The 12,806-nt window shown below is 41.0% G+C and overlaps 1 protein-coding gene across 1 annotated transcript; it reads left to right on the top strand.

The window, feature by feature from the left end:
• The first annotated feature begins 1,781 nt into the window (after positions 1–1,781).
• On the top strand, positions 1,782–12,572 carry LOC122811502. The gene is made up of 2 exons (XM_044083377.1): positions 1,782–2,769; positions 10,214–12,572. The coding sequence occupies exon 2, from the start codon at positions 10,830–10,832 to the stop codon at positions 12,516–12,518; it is 1,689 nt and encodes a 562-aa protein (XP_043939312.1). The 5' UTR covers positions 1,782–2,769; positions 10,214–10,829; the 3' UTR covers positions 12,519–12,572.
• The last annotated feature ends 234 nt before the right edge of the window (positions 12,573–12,806 follow it).

Raw genomic sequence — 12,806 nt, 5'->3', positions numbered from 1 at the left:
GTATTATTATGGATCTCATAAACAAGGACATAGGCAATCTCCAAGCACTCTACCCCACCCAATTTGGATTCGTCAGGGGCAGCTCTTGGCTATTGAACCTAGTTGACTTCTTTAAGACTGTCACCAGCACCCTGGATGAGAGAAAGTCAGTGCATACAGCTTACCTTGACCTAACCAAGGCCTTTGACACAGTCTCCCACTCAGGCATCATCAAAAAGCTAACACAACTTGGTGTTAATCCCTGCCTCATCAGATGGGTGGCCAACTGGCTCACAAATAGGGCCCATAAGGTCAAAAATATGTGCCTCCACCTCTGACAGCAGACCTGTCACTAGTGGTATTCTCCAGGGATCTGTCCTGGGACCCCTACTGTTTGGCATCTACTTCTCAGAGGTCCAGGCAAAGACAAAGTGCCTGTGGCTGACCAAGTTTGTTGATGACTGTAAGTTGAGTGCTGTCATTGACTCCCCAAATGATGCTAATATACTGCAAGAGGGTCTCATAGCAACAAATAACTGGTGCCAAAGTTATGGCCTTAAGTTAAACACAAAAAAATGTATTATCATACCATTCAGCAAAAACATAGCCTTTACTGATTATCACATCAACAGCAACCCCCTAAGCACACAACCTGTGGTGAGAGATCTGGGTACTCAGGTTGACAACAATCTCACATCCAGTCATCATGTGGCGGCAGTGATCAGAAAAGCCTTTTACTTGGTTCATCTCATAAGTAAAGGGATTGCATCCAGAAAAATGAAGTAATTACCTCTCTGTACTCCTCCCTTATTAGACCTATAATTGAGTATAACACCCCATTTGATATGTACCGCTCCAAACAATTGCACCAACTGGAAAGACCATAGAAATATCTTACAAAGAGAATCCATGGCCTCCAACACCTGTCCTATGCGGACAGGCTCAAATCACTATCACTCTACTCAGTATCATACAGATTGCTCAGAGGTGATCTATGTCTTGTCTACAAGGCAATATTGGACCATGCCCTACTAGGGATGCTCCATATCCATAAGTCTAATTCCTCCCACATTACCCACTTGATAGGCCTAAACTAATATGCGACATTAACAAAACCTGCAGGAGAGATAGGTTTGTCTCCCAGAGGCTGCCCTGTCTCTGGAATAGACTTCCCATACATGTCAAACAGAGTACTTCACTGACCCTCTTCAAGCAGAACCTTGACGAGTGGATGGGAAGCCACAAATTTGTCCCAGGAGTTCCACCTTTGTCCCTCCTTGACAGGGACAACAGGTGCTGAGGTTTCTTTTTTGGGAATAAACTCTTGGCTAGGCTTGTAAAGGCCCAAGGGCCATTAGCCTAGTAACCTCCTATGATCCTATGAACAGCACATGTTAACATCATATAGAGCAAGACACAGTCAGGAATGTACCCACATGCCATAGCAGCAAGCAATATCAATAAACCAATATGACATACCATCCTAAAAATATAAAAATTAAGACTGTCCATTGAGGGGAAGGGTACGTTTCAGTGAGTGATCACTTAATGAAGTGTAGTCACAATGGAAAAATACTATGCACAATGCACAGAGGACAAGATTGGAACTGGAGAAACAGCTGATTCAAATAACACATTAATGAATGCAATGCAGTTAAAATATGTAAGTAAATTAGCAGACATAGACAGAGATTAAGGTAGTTAGCTGATGTAAAATTACAGGGTAAAACAGCACTGAAAACTAGGTTCCCTGAATTCTCTTGCAAAAGCTGTGCCCCAAACAACAGAAGTGGTACCTGGATCATATGAAAGAGCATTAGCAGAGTGTTTATTCCTCTTCTGTGGGACAGCTGTTCATTTCTGAAACTGTAACTACTGTGTTAATAGTGAAGATTAATTTCAGTACCCTTCTAGTAGTACCGTACATAGGAAATGCAGAGATGAAGCTGAGCATATCACATTGAAATGTTGTCACAAGCTCTCCTGAAGCATAAGGAATGACTTAGCTCAGTACTTCCTTAAATTTCTCAGAGACTCAAAGATGGCCATGCGTTAGAGGTGTGTACAAGTGATGCAGTTTATCTGCACATTAACCAGGCATATATACAATAAGTGGTCAAACCTGAATAGTCTTTGTACAGGTCATCACAAGAGGATTCTTTATTTCCCTTCAAATTCAGCAACCATGTAGGTGATTATATCAGTTTATCTTTACATGTTCGATGGAGAAATCTTCGGACCCGCTGCAGCGAACTGTAAACCGCGAAATGCCAAAATCGCAAAAACTGAAGTGCCAAATTATGAAATGTCGCCCCCTTTTTGGCTCATAGTAGCACATGTTTCAGCGGTGGTGCGTTTAGAAATGTCGAAATTCGATTATTTTGCGATTCGGGAATTCGGCTTTATGGAATTCACATATCTGGTTCACGGATGTGCACGTACAACCATTTGACTTTCAAACATGTAAAGGTAAACCGATTATATCAGTTAGGCGGCACAGTTCCGTGGGTGGGTGAGGTTTTTGTCCCTCACTCAAACATCTATTTCTTGTCATAATTCAAATGCTGTTAGAAACAGCTTACCTCATTCAAAACAGCTTACAGACTTCTATTTTTCAATTGCATGTCGTAGACTCGTGTCTAAGCCAAATACAGGAAGCTCTGGATGGAATGTGAGAAGGGACTTTTCTTACATGCGGATGAGCAGTACTGAATTGTATTAAACATTTCTATCCCAGACAAAACTTGGTGGAATTGGAGATAAACTATATACATTTGGAACCTGTCACAGGTAAAGTGCTAGAATCAGATTCTCATTTTCTATTGTTTTTTTTTTTTTTTTTTTTTTTTTTTTTATCAGCAGCAGTGGGAAGCTTATGTGACTTGCTCTCAAACACAAAATATTTACATAGCAGATGACGGTATAGAAATCCAGCCTACTAATGTATCATAATTATTCACATTTTACTATTAAATGTACTCACTGATAGTCTGAAGAACACATATGATATGTGCCTTGCTTTGTGTGGGCTGCAGTTAAAAGTATGAGATAATATAGCATGTAAGAATGCAGGCAGCATCACTCACATTGCATCAGCAAAGTTATACAAGGTACCAAGTGCTGACAGGACTGACTCAAAACGTAGTTGTGGCAAGCAAATGGGAGCCTTGGCAATCCAATGAAAATGATTAGTTCAGAGTCTCTGGAAGCCCCAAACTGAGGGTAAACTTTCAATGCTGTGGTCCTCAATTTTACAAAGGCTGGACTGTCTCGATAAGAAGACCTGGCTTTGTTTACAATTATCTGCCTCTGGCAGAGCATGAAGAAATGCCACAACTCCTCTCAGATTGTAAAATGAGAAAAAAACTCATCCACCCCACCCACTGATAACATGAAGGGCAGCAGTTAAATTGATTTTCTGTTTCACCTTCCTTACCAATGTTAGAAATTTGATGCAGACAGCCCGTAAAAATGCCAGATAAACTTGCCTGTCTGTACATTTGTTGCTCTCAGTTTGTGTGCTCCTTGCCTTTTTTTATTTTTAATTGTTAATTATAAGCCCTGCTTTTATGAGAAGGATTTTTGTTACTGTTCATGAATGTTTTATCATCTTAGTGTGTGTGTGTGTGTGTGTGTGTGTGTGTGTGTGTGTGTGTGTGTGTGTGTGTGTGTGTGTGTCTTCTGTGGAAGGTTGATCACCGGGCTGGCAACTCAACACTGTAAAACTCCACTGCCAATCATGAGCGGACAAAGTGATCCGCTGTAGTGACCCCTAACCGGGAAAAGCCAAAAGAAGAAGAAGCAATCTCCAGCAAACAAGCTATTTTCAATGTAACTATGTCTTTAAAAAAATGCACAACCTTAACAGAAGTTCAAAGAAGCACTAAGAAGCCAAAGTCTCTGTGAGGGTCTGCAGATGGAGTTAATTGCTCTAGTGATTGCTGACATAAAAAACAAGAAGCATGGGGAACATGTTTTCATTTATTTTATAACAGCTACTAGACTCTTTCGTAAAAGCTGCAGTATTCAATAAATAAAAAAGTCATAAAATGAAAACAGCAAATAAAATGTCAAACTAGCAGATCATAACTACAGTAAGGCAACAAAAAGCAAAACAAGAAAATTCAGATCAAGGCTAGAAATTATAGGACTTGTGGCAGGACTTCTGAACACATTGTAATGCTTACTTAAAAGGAATAATTCATATGAGATCATTTTACTTTTGTGAAGTGCAGTAAACGTAACTTTGTGTAAAGCAGTGTTATCAAATACACGACATAAAACAAACCTAAAGTATTAGGCTGCATAATAAAACATGCTACATCTAAGGTTCTAAGTTCATAGATTCATAGGTAGGTACTAGGCTATCTGCCCGAGGGCATTTATAAGTCTAGCCAGAGTGTGTCGGCTTTGCCGCCCCATTGATTAATTAACTGATCCTCTGTCAAGCAGAGCCAATGAAGTGATCCCAGGGGTGTATTTTCTGTTACACATCCACTCGTCAAGGTTTCTCTTGAAGAGTGTTAGTGAGGGGCTCTGCCTGATGTAATTTGGAATTTTGTTCCAAAGCATGGGGAGTCTCTGTGACAGGAATCTATCCCTCCAGCATGTTCTATTTATTGTTGTGGCAAGGTTTAGCTCACTAGAGTGCGTGGCTCGCAGTGACTTGGATTTCTTTAGATGGAGCATGTCCATCAATTCTGAGTTGGACGTGGCTTTGTAAGTCAGGCAGAGATCACCTCTGAGTAAGCGATATGCCATTGAGTACAGCCAGAGTTTTTTCAGTCAGGCTGCATAGGACATATGTTTGAGACCAGTAATCCTCTTAGTGAGGTACTTTTGTGGTCTTTCCAGCTGTTTGAAGTGTCTTGTGAGGTAAATCCCAAATGGGGCGTTGTACTCTATGATGGGTCTAATGAGTGACGAGTAGAGGGGCACTATAACCTCTTTATTTCTAAATGCGAACCCTTTAGTAATTAGATGGGTCACATAGAAGGATTTCCTAACTACTTTGGCAATATGATTGTCAAAGGAGAGATTACTATCTACCTGGGTCCCCAGATCTCTTATTACCTCTTCTGTATTAAGGGGGCTGCCACCTATGTGGTAATTCATGGGTGTTTTGTTTTTCCCAAATGGGATGACTATGCATTTTTTGGCATTTAGCTTAAGGCCATGACTTTGACAACAGGTGTCCGTCTCAGTAAGGCCCTTTTGAAGGATGTCCGTGTCATCCAGAGAGTCAATTATGGCTCCCAGTTTGCAGTCATCGGTGAACTTGGTTAGCCATAGTCCTCCTGTGTTTGCCTGTACTTCTGAGAAGTATATGCCGAACAGTAGGGGTCCCAGGACCGAGCCTTGCGGGACACCACTTGTGACTGGTTTAGAGTCGGACCTGGAGCCCACTATTCTTACTGGGTGAGTTCTGTCTGTAAGCCAGTTGGCAACCCATCTCATGACGTAGGGGTTTATGTTCAGGCTGGTGAGTTTTTCCTGTAATACCCAAGTGGGGAATGGTGTCAAAAGCCTTGGCGAGGTCAAGGTAGGCTGTGTGAACCACCTTTCCCTTGTCTATGGCCTTGGTGACTGTCTTGAAGAAGTCAACCAGGTTTAGTAGGCATGATCTGCCCTTAACAAAGCCAAACTGGGTCGGGTCAAGTGTTTGGAGGTTCCCAATGTCTTTGTTAATGAGTTCCATGATGATGCGCTCCATAGCCTTGCAGACCAGGCTAGTCAGGCTTATGGGGCGATAGTTACCAGGGTCAGTTGTGGCCCCTCCTTTGTGCAGAGGAATAACCATTGCTGTGTGCCATTCTTTGGGCATGTAGCCTGTGGAGAGGCTGAGGTTGAACAGCGTGTTTAGGTGGGGGGGTTAGTTCGTTCTGTAGTTCATGCAAGACGCAGCCTGGGACACCATCTGGTCCCACTGATGCTGTGTTTTTGGCTTTTGAAAGGGCTGTTTTCACCTGTGCGTCTGTGATTTTTGGGACACTACACTTTTCCGGTATTGTTGTGGGCCCTTTTGGAGGTGAGAGGGGGGCGAAGTTTGCACTGAATCTATCTGCCAGGATGTTGGCAATATCAGTAGGCTCAGTATATTTTGTGCTATTTTGCACTAGTTCAGTGCATATCTGCGAGTTGCCACTTAGATTCTTAACATAGCTAAAGAAGGCTTTGTGGTTATCTTTTGAATCCTTGGCTATTTTTCTTTTGATGTTAGCCTCGGATGATTTCATGAGGGACCTCAGTTTCTTACTGATACTGATCAGGGATGTCTTTCCTTCTTGGGATTTGCTTTTTTTCTGAACTAGTTTCCTCCTTCTATTGTATAGCCTGTTTATTGCAAGGGTCCACCAAACTGGTTTCCTTCTCTTAGAGGAGTGAGTCTTGGTTTTGCTAGGGATGGCACAATCCATGCATCCTTGTAGGTGCTCATAGTGTGCATTTGTAAAGTTTCTGCATCTTGGGCAGCATTATCCTTTAGCGTGGGGGCTGTGAAACTTACCACCTCTGTCTTAAGTAAGGTGAAGTTTGCTTTAGAAATGTTTTTTACTGTGGTTTCTTTAGTTGGGGGTGGTGGTGGGGTGTGGACATCCAGAGTGATTAGTTTATGGTCTGATCTAACCAGTGACGGGTTGACCTCCGGTGTGGAACACCTGTCGCCCATGTTGGTGATGGCCAGGTCCAATATGTTTTCACCTCTGGTAGGGGAGTTTACCAGCTGATCCGGGGTGGTTGAGTTGATGAATTCCAGGAAGCACTGGGCCTGGGAATTTGTACTTGAGTAGTTTTCCCAGTGAATGGTTTGTTTGTTTGTTTGTGTCTTTCGGCTTTTCCCGGTTAGGAGTCGCCACAGCGGAACTCTGCTAATGATTGGCAGTAGATTTTTTACGTGCCGAGTTTGCCAGCCCTGATGCACAACCTTCAACAAAGGTATGCCCATTCACGCATGCCTCCACACAGAAGACGCTCTAGCTGAGAATCGAACGGGACAAGTGAATGGTAGGGTAATTGAAATCGCCCAATATCAGGGTGTTTGGTAGGACCTTCATGTTTTCCAGTATCTCCAGAAAGGTGGAGTGGTAGTCCTGGGTCATGGAGTATGATTTGTAGCAGGCCACAATTTGCATTGCAGATTTGCCTGATGTTAGTTGCACATGGATGATCTCAGAGGTATCATTCAGTGCCACTAACCTGGAGGTGTAGGTATCCTTGATGAATATGGATTCACCCCCTCCTTTTGTGTTTTGGTCCATGTTCTGTGGCCAAAACGTGTGGTATGAGTTGTAGCTCGGAAGTGCTAGGATGCTCTCTGGAGCCTTGAACCAGGTTTCAATTACTGCAGAGATGTCGACGTTCTCCATACTGAGGAGTGCTTTGAGCGCGTGCATTTTCAGATTTAAACTCCTGGCGTTGAGTAGCATAACCCTCAGTTTTTTGTTAATTGTGCTGTTTACGGAGGTGGGTTTGACTTTTGAGCCTTGCCTAAAAAAAGCACTATGGGGGCAGCAAGAGCCTTGGCCAGTATTTGAAAGCCTAGGGGTGACAAATGCAAGCTGTCTCTTGCAAAGCAACGCAGCTTGTCGAGCATGTCGTCCCAGGCTGACAGACACTGGATCCCCTTCAAATGACACCAGAAGCTTAGCCAATTGTTGAAATTGATCATTTTTTCTTTATACTGAGGTATCAGTCTTGGTGAGGGCAGGATGCTACTCAGGGTCAGGGTCATACCAGCCCGGGCTACATGATCAGAGAGCTCTTCCATGTCTCTTTTCATGTAGTCCAGGGAGGTACATCTCAGGTCATTCACACCAACATGAACAATGACAGAGTCATATTTGTACTTGTACTATAGTGACCTGAGTGCTTGTGTTATGTGGCGGATTCTGGCTCCCAACAGGCAGCTAACAGTAACCTTCTGCTTGTCCGGCCTAATGAGTGGGACGTCAGTGTGCCTGACTATAGAGTCACCTATTACTAGTGTGCTAGGTATGTTATTTCACCTTAAGGGCTGTGATTGTGCGGCACACTGATTTTGTGTTTTATGTGTTGTCTGGTTTGTGACGGGAAGTGCAGGTTGTTTGGGTGTCTGCTTTGGAGGTCTCTGATGCTTTTGCAGGTTTTTATTTAGAGCCTCCAAGTATGATTTTGTGTATTTATGTGTATTTTTTGCCAGTGCTGTTTTAGTAGGTCTGTGTGCATCTGGAGTTGTGGTGCAAGTGTTAACCTTCTTCTCTTGACTGTCTGTTCCAGTCTTGGGTAGAGACAGCTTAGCTTCCAGTTTGGCTGTATAATTGCATCTCTCGTATATGTTAGTGTTTTGTGGTAGGAGGAGAGGGTTGTCTGTGTACATGAGGCAGTTGTAACATTGCCTCAGGATACCCAGATTCACCAGCTGGACTGAAGAGTGCACCTGAAGTTGCCCTTTGGTCATGCCTGAATAGTAGGGTGAGCTGCTTAGTCACTTGGTTGGTGAGGGGTGAATAAAGAGCCTTGCCCTGCTGGGCAATCAGTGTCAGGGTATATTAGTGCTTGCTATTAGGTCTGAGCAAGTGCTGGGCTGTAAGATGCTTTTTGAGTGCTTAGGTTGAGAGCTTGACTAGTTTAAAGGGAAAAACTGAAGAGGAGACTTAGTGGAACCAGGAATAATTTAACCATAGCTAACCGGCACTGCCCGGTGTGCAAAACCGTGCAAATGCAGTTTTTATAGTAGGGAAATGAAAGAGATAGAAATTAGCCCAAAATGGCCAATAAACTACTAACTTCTGTGTTGGAACCACTCCTCCAGGGACAGATAGGTTGCTCAAAAATCCCCTCTCTCACAGGTGAACAGAGAAACTTTCTTCTATCCAAGTAAGGTATGGGCAACTCAGAAACTAGTATCACAGCCCTGAATTCAGCACTAGCCTGAAAACTGGACTATACTAGCTTAGAAAGGTGGGAAACAAGGATTTTTTTGGGGTTTTTTTTTTTTTTGAAAAGATAAGGCAAAAACAGTAAAAAATACACTTAAAACAACTTTAAACGACTACAAACGATCAGAAAAGGCTATCGCACTTTAGTGTGTAGCCTAGGGTGACCAAACATCCCATAAAAAAGGGATTGTCCCATTTTTTCGTGATCGTACCCGGTGTCCCGAAAAAGTCTCTCGGGATGCCTAAATGTCCCGTTTCTATCAAATCACTAAAACTTCCTAATTATATAACTTCAAGTAATATTTTGGCTACTTCTGAAAAGCTTGCAAAAATAAACAGGTATTTTCTGTTTACCTTTCTGAGTAACAGATGAGGGAGGAGCAGCTTTTTTCCATACGGATACTTGCTGCCCACTATGCTCATTCTCTTTTGCGTATAATTTTGAGTGGGTGTGTAAATGCTGCGCTTCGTAATAAAATGCAGACTGGTGCTGTCCCTCCATACACCCGAACCCAGAAGTGCCTCAACACAAGTTTTCAAACCATTATTACTCCTCATTGATGATGATGATGACGGACCGACTGATAGTGGTAAGAAAGATTGTGTACATAAGCATATTCTACATGTCAACCGCAACATCTGTATATAAGGGGTTGAAGTGCCCATTGAACTTTTCTAAGACAAAAGCAGGTCATTTTAAGAATAAAAAAGTGGCTTCTTCCACCATACACACTTGTGATATACGTTTCCTTCATTTACCACACAGCACACAATAAATATTGATAATAAAAATCGAAAATCAACATAACTGAAGTTGTCAATGTCACATTGTCAATATTGCGTCACGCCGCATTTTTACTATTTCCTTCGCTGCAGGGACTACAGCTCTATTTCCCTAGCTAATATGATGAAATGTGCAGTTAAAAACTGCAATACCAACAATGCATCGCGAAAAGCGATAGCACATCCTCCCCTTTTGTAAAGTGCGTGTCAAGTAACTAAATCCCACCTCATTGTTTTGATTGGCAGGTTATGGTAGATAAACGGTGGTGAAGAAGGTGAGTATCTGTGTTGTTGCAATTATTTGAAATGAGTGGTATCTGAAGGAAAGTTTGAAAAATATATTTTACAGGGTCATATCAGATGTTTCACAATTTCTTGAAAGCTACTTTTTTAAAATATGTAATTTGGGGTTTTGGAGTGTTATGTGAAACTTATTTGGCGATACCAGCTGCGTATTTTTATGTATGTAAATTTGATAACTTTAAGGTCAGTCTGTATGCGAAACTGATCTTGTTTTAATATTTTTCATTTTTTAGACTTTTGAGTAGCGTAAAGAACATGAGACCTTGTTGCCATGGCTACTGGACGCGCACAATTATTTAAAGTGAACATAGAGCAAGGAAGAGATGGCCAAAGGAACTCTACAATGGAGAATGGAAGAAGGTACACTGTAGTTGAGGAGCAAAGACAATAAAGTATAACCGGGGCCGATGCTAGCATTTTGGGGGCCCCCAGCAAATATCAAGTCAGGGGCTCCGCTTAGCACTTCTAGTCTAAGTGCTACAAACTTTTAGAAGTAAGCATAGCCATATAGACAGACCTGTAGCAGCGTGTAATGTGTTAGTCTTATGTGTGATCCCTGCCGGCCTGTTCATGTCAGAGTGACAGGTGTTTGTTTTGGGTGTTGAACTTTATTCTTTAATTTTATATTATCGTCTCATATAGACAATAATTATGCCCAAGCGTCAATGTAAGTTTATGGAGGAGTATTCCAAAGAGTAGAACTATATTAAAAAGGGACGCTATGACAGTGAAGCCGAGTGCACAGTTTGCAATAGTGTTTTTAGTATTGGTCATGGTGGACGTTCAGATATAAAACAACACATCACATCAGTGAAACATAGGAACAGACTGAGTGCCCCAAGTAGCAGTATGTCTCTTAACAATTATTTTATAAAACACAATTCTAATGAAGAAACGAAAGTTAGAGCTGCTGAACTAACTCAAGCCTACCATACGGTAAAGCACCATCACAGCTTTAGGTCAAATGACTGTGTCAACAAGTTAAACAGCACTATGTTTAGTGACTCATCAATTGCATTAAAGTTTAGCTCTGCCAGAACAAAGCAATCAGCCCTGATAACTGGTGTTTTAGCTCCATTCAGCATGAAAACTAGCAGTGAAGAGATAAATAAATCCCCTTTTTATGGCATTTCAACTGATGCAAGTAATCACAAGGCTATAAAAATGTTTCCTTTTGTAGTTCAGTTTTTTGACATAAATCAAGGGATAAAGTCAAAGTTACTGAAAGTAGCTTCCTTGCCATGTGAAACATCAGATGAGATATCTAGTTTCTGCTTGAACTGTATTGATGAATTCAAGTTAAATAAAAACAGTTGCATTGTGTTTTGTGGTGACAATACCAACACAAATTTTGGTGGTTTGATCAGAGTGGGAAAAAACAATGTATTTACAAAATTAACAACTAATTTACATGGTGGTATTGAAGGTGTGGGTTGTCCTGCATATGTACTACATAACTGCATATGTGCAGCAGCTGATAGATTAAGCTGTGACATTGAAGGTATTGTTGTCAAACTCTTCTCTTATTTTTCTATATACGCGGTGCGAACGGAGAGGCTAAAAGATTTTTGTGAAAGGGTCGACGTCGAATTTGGCACTATTTTGGCATATTCAAAAACTCGTTGGCTGTCTTTGATGCCTGCAATAGAACGAATTTTAAAGCTGTTTGATGCTTTAAAGGATTTCTTTTTAAACAAGGAAAAAGCTCCAAAGATTTTGTTAACATTTTTTAATAATCCTTTAAGTGAGGCATACCTATGGTTTATCCATAGCCAACTCAGTATTTTTCACCAAGGAATTAAAAAGATTGAAGGAAGTACAAAAAGTGTTATGGAAGTCAATGATGTATTGGAATGTACTCTCAAAGCTCTGACCAGAAGAAAAGAGGAACAGTTTTTATCATTTAGTGTAAAATCCATTCTTAAACGGGCCAATATTACGCAACAAGACAAAATTAACTTCAAAAATGAAGTTAACGAGTTTTATGAAACCTGCCTACAATACCTTAAAAAATGGAGTGTACCATTCTCTACCTTCTCAAAATTCAAATGGATGCTTTTGAAGGACATCTCCAGTTGGGAACAAATTGAAGAAATTATTTGTTACTTCAACGAAAAAAGTATTGAAATAAATGATACTTTGCTATTTGATCAACTGGCATCGTTAGCGGATTTTGTAAGTGAAAATATTAAAGAGTGGACTGATGAAGATAAAAAAAAACCTCAGTGTCACGAAAAGTGGGTTTGTTTTTTCAAAACCCATACTAGGCCAGAACAGAACTCTGAATTTTTGAAGATATGCCAATATGTGTTTGCGATCCCTGCCCATAACGGTAATACTGAAAGAATCTTTTCGCTCATGAACATTCAATGGATGGACGAAAGAAACAAGATGAGACTGGAGACCCTTTCTGCAATCCTGCAAGTTCTCTACAATTTCGAAATGGACTGTTATAGTTTTTACAAGTTTATATTAGATAAGAAGGAGGTTTTAACAATGGCTGGGACAACAGCCAAATATCCTCAATTTAAATCCTAGACTAGTGAAATTTAATTTGTTGTGTTGTATTATGTTGTAAAATATATATAAATAAATAAGTATTCACTGCAAAATTATTGTTTTCGTTTATGATATGCCTCAATGTTTAAATTAGATTACAAAAGTGAAGGTAAATTTAAAAAGATTTCTAGGTCTCAAAATAGTTAAAATGAGCATATTTCAATAAATAGTTTCCGGTGGAGGCTCCCCGGACCCCTCTTTAGCTGGAGGGTATCCCCCAAACCCTCCTTGGGTGTATCCCATTTTTTCCAGTTCATGATTTGGTCA

Source organism: Protopterus annectens, chromosome 9.part0, assembly GCF_019279795.1.
Source record: "Protopterus annectens isolate FY-2018-M chromosome 9.part0, PAN1.0, whole genome shotgun sequence".
Classification (NCBI taxonomy): Eukaryota; Metazoa; Chordata; order Ceratodontiformes; family Protopteridae; genus Protopterus; species Protopterus annectens.
This window is presented reverse-complemented; position numbering and strand designations above follow the sequence as displayed.

Bases quoted from the DNA above. Each gene is read 5' to 3' on its own strand.
- LOC122811502 (XM_044083377.1), top strand. From the start codon at position 10,830: ATGTCTCTTAACAATTATTTTATAAAACACAATTCTAATGAAGAAACG.